This window comes from Helicoverpa zea, chromosome 31 (assembly GCF_022581195.2).
Source record: "Helicoverpa zea isolate HzStark_Cry1AcR chromosome 31, ilHelZeax1.1, whole genome shotgun sequence".
Classification (NCBI taxonomy): Eukaryota; Metazoa; Arthropoda; class Insecta; order Lepidoptera; family Noctuidae; genus Helicoverpa; species Helicoverpa zea.
Genome location: NC_061482.1, coordinates 12,162,108 through 12,173,217, shown reverse-complemented (window position 1 = coordinate 12,173,217; position 11,110 = coordinate 12,162,108). Strand labels below are relative to the sequence as shown.

Sequence of the window (11,110 nt, the reverse complement as noted above, 5' to 3'; positions counted from 1 at the left end):
TTTCGACAAATGTACGACCTACTTGTATTGATACTCCTTGTGTATTATTGAATACAGTTATTCAGGAGGGAGCTCTGGCCATTTTTTACAAAATGAAGATTTATAGTTGACATTTCCTAAAAGATTCTTGGTAGTTGTGATTATTTTGTATAGTTAATTTAATTTCGTAATATTTTGCTTCATAATCATAATATACTTTTTGGAAACAAGTGCTCATTATACCCAGTCTGTTACATAGTCCATAAATTAATATTGGATATTTTACCGGATCCTTTTTAACATTTAATAGTGTTAATGCCTCAATCAGATTTCTGGCCGTTTACCAAAGGGAAGACCTCAGAAAATGTTGAGTATACTGAAGAAGCATCGATTTTAGTACGTAGAATGTGTATTTTTTATAATTAATGACGATTGAGGCATCATGAATTTTGAAAAAAATGTTGCATAATCATGTTCGCTATAGGTACATTATGGTCGTTTGAGCTTTATTGATTATTCACATTTTTCATAGCAAAAAAAGTTGGGGGACATGGAAGGAGAAGTAAAAGAGATTCAGATGGAATTAGCGGCAATCAAAAGAGACAGAATGGATTTATTCACTCGTAAACAGTCTAAAGGAGTTGAATCAGTTCGTGCTATAGTAAGTTATTATCTTGAGTACCTACTTGTTTCATTGGTTTTAGTATTGTAGCGCCTTCACTAATTTATTGAGCAATGACGAGCATTTGCAACTGCAGAATCTTGCATTAATAATTTGTTAGGGAATAATATACCGAATTTATACTGATCTAAAGTCTCAGAAAGCGAGTGCATGTTAAATAATACCTGAGCAATGTATTGAATTTTAGGATCCTGAAGACGTGCTCAAACTGGGAACTACCAATACGTCGAATGAAGAAAATTATTCAAAATTTCCAGAAGTATGTATCTGTCTATCTATCATCCTATACCAACTAATATCTCATGAACTTAGGTTTCTCTCTCTCTTAGGGTGCGTCCACATCAGGCGAATGCGCCGCGAATGCGCAGCACGCGAGCCGATCGCGAGCTGTTCGCGAGCTGCGCGCGTGCATTTTTGTTCGTGCGCCGCTTCTGCGCCGCCCGCGCGCAGCTCGCGCGCGACCTAAGCGCCGCACGCGAGCGGCGCGCAGGCGGCGCGCGACGTCTGCCATCTTCGATAGTACTGAGCCAATATACGGAACTGTAAGGGCGAGAACTGATTGCGCGCAGATCGCGCGCAGATCGCGCGCCGCTCGCGCGCCGCTCGCGCGCTCTATACGAGCCTTGCGTGAGTTGCGCTAAAGAGGCGCACCGAACTATTGCAGTGACTGCACGCGCGCAGCTCGCGGACAGCTCGCGATCGGCTCGCGTGCTGCGCATTCGCGGCGCATTCGCCAGATGTGGACGCACCCTTAATTATTTAAATAGTGAGTGTCTATACATATACCTACTTATAACAGGCGCGATTTCACACGAAACATTCGCGGGGGACAGCGAGAAATTTTGTTAGAATTTTTTGCCCATTACTTGAAATATTTAATCATGTTCCAAAAAAGTGTTTGAACTTGCGATAAAACGCGACAATTTTATCGCAAGTTAAAACACTTTTTTAGAACATGATTCAAATCTTTTCATTCTCATAGATTGCAAAGCTTCGGGAGGAATTAATCAGAGCCAAAAATGCAGCAGATGAAGAGCGATTCCAGCGAGAAAAATATGAGGCTAAACTGAAAGACCTAGAATTAAAGCTCAATAACATCTGCTGTTCTGGGATGATTGCTGAAATAAAGGTACCTTGTTTGCCCGTTCAACTCCTGTCAAGGCCCAGTGTACAGGAAGCCAGTAAGTCTGGCAACGAACCAGTCTTACCTAGGTGTATTGGGGTATTGCTGGGGTAATTGGGTTGAGGAGGTCAGACAGGCAGTCGCTCCTTGTAAAACCCTGTTACTCAGCTGCATCCGGTAAGACTGGAAGCCGACCCCAACGTGGTTGGGAAAAGCCTGCGCAGATGATGATTGTTATGCAATCAGTTTTTAATCAAGACGCACAGCTAGCACTAATCGAGAACAGTCTTAGTGCTCATTCATCATTGTAGGTATCTAATTACAAAACAAAGTTTTCCACGCCAATTAATCAGTTAGGAAGATTCCTATTTAATTGTTCTATACAACAGTGTAAATAACAGTCTTTAAATACCTACTGAGCATTGTATTTTTATCATGACAATAGGAAACGAAAAAACATTCTGATGAGGAAATGACAGTTCTGAAAACTCAGGTCAGGGATATGAGGGAGGAAACGGAAGAGTTAAAAATTACTTTGGTGGAGAAAACTGAGCAATTGCAGGAGTATCGTATGAAGGTGAGCTTCGTTGAAGATTTTATTTAGATATGTTACGGTAACGACCATAGTGCGGCTACACCTAGGTTTAACCGGTCACAGCTAGGTGTAGCTTTCCATTGCAGGCTTATGAACTCTTTGCCCTTAAGTAGTCCCTATGTACCTCCTTATGTAACTACTTCTCGATATACTAATGCCCATTTTCACCAACAAATACCTAAACTTAGGGACCCCCTAAGAGCATTTAGGGAACACCTAATACGAATTTCGTTTTCACCAAAGTTTAAGTGTCCCTTATAACCTTTATTATTGGGGGAGCCCTTATTCTAAGTGACACTTAGTTAGGAAAACGTTAAGAAATTGTTGGTGAAAACGGGCATTACTTCCCCATTTCCATGGTGATAGGATTAACATTACTCAATATAATACAATAATGTAGATGCAAATACTAATCTGCATTTTAATGTGAATGCCCAGTATCTTCAAGCTCAACAACAGGTAGAGGAGCTCAAGCGTCAGTTAGACATAATAGAGTTCGATAACAAACAAGTGTCTGATCAAATACAGATAGAAATACAGAAGATGAAGGTAAATAAAATACTATTTTTTGGTCACCATTAGCCGTGAGCATATGCAGCGCCATCTAGCTAAAGCTAGTGTAATAACTAGAGGTAATAGAATGTAGATATTGGTACGTAGTTCCCCTGTATAAACATAGATGGCGCTATTGCAACCACAGGTTAGATACCTGGTTACTAATATTTATTTTGTTTCGATTTTATTGTATGGAAATGTATAACAATATTCAATGAATTCAATATGTGCAATATTGGAGATTAACTATTTATATTATTTTTGACATCATCGCAATTACTTACGTATATGGGTACTTCGAAAAAAATTGCTTACCTATTATTCATTTTTATTAATTACTAGCTTCCGCCAGCGGCTTCGCCAGCGTGGTGTGTTGATAAAAAGTAGCCTATGCGTTAATCCAGGGTATCACCTATCTACATACCAAATTTCAAATCGGTCCAGCCGTTTTTGCGTGATTGAATAACAAACATACATCCATACATTCTCACAAACTTTCACATTTATAATATAAGTAGGATTTACTCACAACAGTCACATAGGTAATAGAATAAACCCTGTGGCCAGAAACAACGAGCTTGGTTATTAATAAGTAAAATATTATAAAAACAGTCCGTAAGATTTCACTCTTTCAACTCACAAGCTTTACCTTTATGACCTAGCAAAAAAAGGTGCATAAATTACGCGCAAGGAAGGGGTCGATCTTAATATCTATAGGGGTGAATCGAAACATTTGCAATGTACTTAAGCAGATGTTAAAAAAAACCGGCCAAGTGCCAGTCGGACTCGCGCACGAAGGGTTCCGTACTATTATTTATAAAAAATGACGTTTGTTGTATGGGAGCCCCCCAAATTATTTATTGTATTCTAGTTTTCAGTATTTGTTGTTATAGCGTCAACAGAAATACATCATCTGTGAAAATTTCAACTCTCTAACTATCACGGTTCATGAGATACAGTTTGGTGACAGACGGACGGACGGACGGACGGACAGAGGAGCTAAAACAATAGAGTCCCATTTTACCCTACGGGTAAGGAACCCTAAAAACAGGGGTTAATTTACAGCAACCCTTACATCGCACATTATTATTGTAGAAGGTCAACTGCATTTAAGTATGCGGAAGGTGATTAATATTAACAGATCTCTTCAGTATCAAAGAGTACAACGTCTTATTGATCCGGTTTACACATTATTTACACATTATACCCCTTGAAACTCGTATTTAGATTATAGAATGTTCTAGAAGTTTTCGAAGATTTTTAGTTCGAGTTGTTTGCTTGCTATTTTTTGTGCATGTCTATCTAGGTAAAGACTGTATTATCCTCTCGCTGTTGAACTACCTCTGTATAACAAATGTACCTACCTGCCTACTGTGGATTACAATAACCAATCCATCGATTAGAGATCGAATTTTGAAAATGAATTTCGATAGTTTTTTGCCATAATTTATACGAAGCTAATGTTAGATAGCTTACAGAAGTTGAATGATACACCTGTGTACGTAGATGCAGTTCCAAGAGAAGTTACAGGAACTAGCTCCTCTACCCGACTTGCTAAAAGGAGCCCAGATACAACTACAGGAGGCGAAACAATTGCAACGACTGGCTGAAGACAGTTCCCAGCAACTTTCTAATGAGTTGCACAGAGTCAAAGAAAAGGTTTGTATATTATTGTACGCATTTGTGTAAGTGTCCCCTAACTAAGAGTCCCTGAACTTAATATGGAAAGAGCCAGCGGCCCGGTATTATAGTACGTACCTATTTATGTAAGTGTTTTTGAGTCCCCTAACTTAAGGCGACGAATTGGTCAACTATAATTCCATAACCGGTACGCGCATCTAAGGCGCCAAAAGGGGTCGGAGCGTCTGAGCGGGGCGAGGATAACAATACGCGCGCTAGCTTATAACTAAAAGTCGTAAGCGACAAAATGGTTTTGTAATTTTATTATTTAGAAATGATAATTTGATAAAAATTCCTTCTACAATTTTAAAGAGTATGTATATACTCAACTACTAAAAAAGTTCAGAGGCTTAAATCGGTCCCGTTTGCCCATAATATGTGAATCTCTTTTTAAAAAGAGGTATGTTTGATATATTTTTCTCTGTTATAAAAGTTACCTAATCATGTTTTCACGTCTAACAAAATAAGGTTTATATCATGAACTTTCAGGTAACCAAGTTGTATTTTGATCCGTTTTGTATTTACTGAGAAAAATTGAGATCCTTGGCGCCAAAAATTCCAATTCGTCCTCTTAACGCTATAGAAAGAGCCAGCGGCCCGGCCGGCCGGGTATTCTTGCTACATTTTTGGATGCTACGATTGTCCTGAAACCATGTTGCTTTTAACCTCTTTCAATAGAATTTCTTGACGACATTTATCTAGCAAGCGCAGCGTAGGACGTCCACCAACAAGGTGGATAGACGACCTTATAAAGGTCGCCGGAAGACGCTGGATGCAGGTCGCCTCCAACAGGTATCTGTGGAGATCTAAGGGGGAGGCCTATGTTCAGCAGTGGACGTCCTATGGCTGAGATGATGATGATGATGATTTATCTAGACTTTCAAGTTTAGTCTTGATTTTCTATCGTAAATGCAGAATGGCTTGAAATAGATGCGCCTAGAGGTTTTATAAAACTACGCTTGCAGTTAGTCGTTGCTGTGAATAATTTGAACCAAGAAAAAGTCGAAAAAACCAAACTCGTCGATGAGAATAAATTACTAAAGGCAGCACTGGAAGATAAAACACGGGAAATTGAGGAAATGTCCAAAAGTTTAGATGATTACAAGTAAGTTTGACCAAGTAATATAAAGTAGTTTTTACAGAATGGTCTATGTATTTAAATAGATTGGTGTTACATAGGTTCAATACGTTAGTTTATTTTAGCTAGCTGTTACCTACGGTTTCACATGAAGTCCGAAGAGAACCGAAGGGACGAAAAGTAGCCTTCATCCTTTCTCCGACTCTGAAAGTCTAGACTGTGTATTATATCAGTATATTAATTTAGGCGTGAAAGCGCGACAGATATACTGTTACTTTTACTTTTATAAAAGGTATTAAACAGTAAAGATTTAAGCTTGTGGCACATTATAGCAGCACCGCTACAGCACGGCTCCACACCAGCATTTAAGTTGTCATTCAATTTAGAGCATTAAATCGTGTATATTATAATATATTTCGTAATGTCAATATGAAAAAGCCAACGGCGAGCAGTCAGCGTGCTTGCCGCTTCCACACAACTCGACTCGCCGCCCGCGTGGCCGGCGCGCGGCCGGCGCGCCGACGGCGAGCGGAAAGCGCGTGGTTGGCGCGCTGTCCGTTCGCCGGAGTCTTAATTCGAGGCGACGGCGACGCCGTGCTGCAGCCGTGCTGTTGCGGTGCTGCTATAATGTGCCACAAGCTTTATACGTGTATTCGGAAAAGTTTCTTATAAATTTTCTTTATTTCCCTCCACAACATTTTCCCATAATTGAATAAGAGGTCTTAGATAATACCTCAGGCATTGAAATCGCCATTGTGCAATTTTTATGCATAAGGTAATAAATACAATCATTATTAATGACAGCAGTTATGTCATACCGGACCTTCAAAATCAACCTCGGAATAATTATAGTTTATTTCTTAAGATAATGCAGTTTCATAGAAATTTCCTTCGCGTATCGGGTTGTGCGTTTTATGTTTATATATCGTCATTTCCTTAGTATGACTAGGTATATAATTGTTTTTACTATAATTATAAGTTTTCTAAGCTTATATTGCTTGCTAGGTTTTGGAACTAAAAGCTGCATTTATAGACTAATTTGCATCTCTAGGGAATGCATTGGTTCCCTTGCAACCAGTTAGACTGGAAGCCGATCCCAACGCCTGATTGGCGTTTCGAAGGAACTGCTTTTCACACCCGGATAAAAAATAGCCCTTTCTCAGGCTCTAGGCTGAAAATTAAGAGGTTCAGTTGTTTAGGCGTGAACGCATCGCAAACTGATTTATAATATTGCTACTATCCAGCAGAGTTCTCGATAAATATCAGTTTAAAAGATGTTGAATCAGTTGCAACATTTATTATTTGTTGCGGTGTCTATAATTTTACCTGTCTACATCGGGTTCCCTTAAAACTGGTCATAGGGAACACCCCGGATCGGATTAGTACCTGCACGTTAATTGCTATGAGCACTTCTACCTGCTGCTTAAGGATACTTTAGAATTAAATCTTTCTTTATCCTATTAATACTAGGATCTTGAAAGTTTGTATGTAAGTACGTATGTGTAGGTAATGTAGGGCTGTTATTCTTTCATGCAAAAGCTATGTGAATGTGTGTGCGTGAATGAACTTGGTTGAAACTTAGCAGAAATAATAACATGCCTAATAGGCTAGTTTCCTAAAAAATAATAATTAGTCCGTCTTGTAGATTGTCCAAAATTAAGCGATACGTATTTTTTCTTTTTTAAATTGGATCAGAACTTGTTAAGATATAGCGTGTTAAAGTTGAGTGTGACGTCACAAGTTGCTACAATTTTCAGGACACTGTGACGTAAAAACCCCCACTCCTAATTTTTGAAGTGTATTATCTTTGTCATTTTATGTTTAATTAAAAAAAGAAAAAATACGTATCCAATATTTTTTGATTATCTAAAAAGCGGACTAAATATTATTTCATTATTTCGACCCTGGACACTACCCTATTATAGGCTATTTTTAACTACTTTTGTCTATGCACGGGAAGTAATTTAATCTAGACACGAATGGAACCGCTGGTAGTTAGTACAATGATATGTGAATGTCAGTTTATTAATTTGTTAGGCTAGGTCAGTAAACCAACTTATGACCATCAAAATATACTTAGTCAAAGATAACTAGGCTACTTTTTATCCAAGCACGTAAAATTCTCTCAGGACACCAATGAAACGGTAAGAAATAGCTAAAACGGCATTTACATTATCACCTTCAATTCCTTAGATGCAAATCACTGAGAGTAGAAGAAAAGTTGACACAACAAGAGATCAGATACAAGGAGAAGGCTAACGAATGTGCTCAGTTGCTCAAGGATTTAGAAGAAATGAGAATTGAAAGCAGCAGATCACTTGGTCGATGTAAAGAGAGGGCTGATTCCATGCGCAGATACTTGCAGACCCAGATATCGGAGCTCGAAAGACAGTTAATACAGAGTCGAGCCCATTGCCGGGCCTGTCAGAAGGAAAGGGACGAGGTAAGTTGAGGATTGTCTTTGTAGAGGTTGCGAAATGAGGTTGTATATTATGTGGTAGCTGAAGATCTTTCGTAAGTACTGCCCAGGTATCTCTTTTCTTTTTTGTGCCTTATGGTCGTGCGCATACTTTGTTGTCATAAGTTTTGAGTGAGTGTTTTGGATTGCCAGAGAATTGCAGTTCATTTTGCAGGATATCTTTCAGGCGTGATACTCGTTTGTGTCACCATAACATTTCAGTCTTATAGTTTCAAAGAGCTTTATATTTTCTCTCGGTCCCGTGTTCATCTTTCTAGTCTAGCATTCCGAAGTCTTCTTGAAAAATCTTAAGTTTCAGGAGCAGCGAATAATCTAGCTTAATTATTCAAAAGAATGCCGTTTACCCACACTTGTTTGACAAATCTTAAAATAGAATTTGGCACACATACGTCATTGTCGAACTTTGAAAACTGCGCAATTTTTATTTGATTAATTTATAATGTAATTAGTTTATGTTAAAATATTCATTAAGTGGGTAGATATACCTAAACTAATGCTTTAGAATACCCGTAAACCTTAATTAAGTAGGCAGGGCACTTAATGATTGGTGGCATTTTTAGCTGTCATGATAACTTAATATAGGAGTGCCGATTTTGATTTGTCCTGACTGAGCGAAGGCTGACAAGTTTTTTTGGAGGTCCTACATGGGATACTTTGTACGAGAAAGGAAAACGTAATATATATTCCGTTTTGCGCGTTTTTGGAGTTAATATTGCCTATGTATTTATTATTTCTTTTCAGATCCGCCAGCGTATGCAGATTCAAATAAATAATCTTCAAGAAAATTTCGAATTAGTGGAAATTAGACTTCGGGCTCTCCAAAATCAAGTAACTTCATTGAAAAACAGCTATACAGTCATCCTTGCTGACAACGAAGAAATAACAGAACTAAACAAGATCACGACATAATAACATTGAGATTCCTATTTTATAAAATAACCTATTCTGTATTCTTGTAATACAGAAATTATAATTATAATAAAAGCGTTTAAAAAAAATAGGAAAGTCTTTTAAAATTCGAACACCGAACCGCTAAAAAGATGGACTATTTTCATAACGGGTATGAAAAGTGAAAACTTCATACTGTTATCATTTTGCAACAAAAAAATGTATAAAAAAATTCGACGTCTATGCCTTTGTGTCTAATAAACCTTTCTTGTGTCTGAGGTAGCCTACTGATTGTTTTATTTGATAACCTTTACCTGGCTGTAATTGTAAGTAAAAGTTTCCTTGCCATTTATCAGTAGCTACCTTTACAAATTATAGGTAGTAAAAAAATCGGTAGTTTAGTTGTGGTTCATGATATCTGGTTGAGTAATAACAATAGTATGACAAAATGCGTTACTTGATAAGAGTACACAATGATTCATGAGATTTAATCGCTTCATTAATTCTGAGTCTCCAGGAACTTTCCTTATTACGTTGTTTACCTACTATTCAAGAGAACTCGACTTTTTCAAAAAATATGGAATCTATAATAATATGGAATAATAGGTTCGTTCCCTATAGCACACGAGTAGATAGCATACCTACTTATTTAGCAAGAACATAGCTGGCATACGTACCTACTATTATCTCTGACACTCATAATAAACGACAACTGAAAAAAAGCAAACATCAGGTGGCAAAACAGTTGTAAAACAGGAATATTGGTCTCGTATTCGCACGCGTTTAACAAAAGCGTGCAAAATATTAGTTGCATATTGCGTACGCAATGGTCGTCGGTCATACAAGCCTGCTTTGTTCGAGCGGCCGGCCTGCGCCCTTGCTCGATTTGAGGCCGTACCTCTCCACTTGACTCGTTTAATGTCAACGCACCAACCACGCTACATGTTGTATCTGTATTAAGGTTTTTTTACATTTCAATGGTTTCCCTATACCCTTGTTATTGACGCACTACCAGTTTTTGTAGTAAAAGATTTGTTTTTACGACTTGCGGTGGTAAAGAAATATAGAGTAGAGATATTGTAAGGCTAGATGGCAAGCCCGTGATTTTAGATTAGTCGTTGCTTGATTATTTCACAGGAATAGGTACTTTATTCCAATGAAATCAAAATATCCTTGCTATGACCTAATTTCACATAGTTGTTTGAAAATGTAATGCCCCATAACAGGACATCGCGAACGATCTATGATAAAGGTCGTATTGTCATTGTAGCTACAAAAACAATTTTGTATTTAAAAAATACATAACTATATAGAAATCGTTCATCCCGAAAGTATTTATTCAACAGAAATATAAACAGGTTGGCTCGTCGTTGACAAGAATGAATAACCTTCACGCGAGTTAAAATTATAAATAAGGCAGAATCTAGGCCTTTAATGGTTGTATTAAATTCCAGTAGTCGCACGCATGTTATTCGAAGCTTATTGAGAGTCAATAAAGAGGTGCGAATATGAGCATTGCCTCTAAAAGATCTGCGCTAATTATAAGGAAGGAAGTATGTACAAGAGATTTTATTTCAATACCTTTTAAAAATAATTCTGGACTTCCTAGTGTCTTAAAAGTCAATTAATGTTCTCTTTCTGACAATCCGATTAGGTTCGAGGAGTTGCGATCGTATTCCTCGGAGGGCCCACAAATCTTATTACAGGTGTGCTCCGGCAAGCCCGCCGCTTTTACTGATTGCTCCGTGCCTTTACTTACCTATATTTATTTAATTTTGCTTTTAAATTGTCTTTTAAATCTGATTCCAATAAATGTCTGGTATAAGCTTGCGGCAGAAATTAATAAGATGAATTGTATTGTATTCAAATGATGTGAAGATGAATAGAATTTTGATATCGAAGTGCAAGCTATATTTACTTGAGTTATGGTAGTTATTTTGAATTGAATGGAAATAAATGGTCAAAATTTAAGATGTGGATATGGATTTAAGTGAAGTGAGAGGCTTTGGTATCAATAGACAATTTGTCAGGTTGTTAAATAAAACATCGTA

The 11,110-nt window shown here is 37.7% G+C and overlaps 1 protein-coding gene across 1 annotated transcript; it reads left to right on the top strand.

Annotated features, from left to right (window-relative positions):
- The first annotated feature begins 294 nt into the window (after positions 1-294).
- On the top strand, positions 295-9,286 carry LOC124645294 (dynein regulatory complex subunit 4-like). The gene is made up of 10 exons (XM_047185095.1): positions 295-375; positions 512-640; positions 849-920; positions 1,644-1,790; positions 2,230-2,361; positions 2,818-2,928; positions 4,441-4,593; positions 5,580-5,719; positions 7,886-8,135; positions 8,913-9,286. Exons 1-10 carry the CDS (start codon positions 295-297, stop codon positions 9,078-9,080), a joined length of 1,383 nt encoding a protein of 460 aa, XP_047041051.1. The 3' UTR covers positions 9,081-9,286.
- Positions 9,287-11,110: the final 1,824 nt, after the last annotated feature.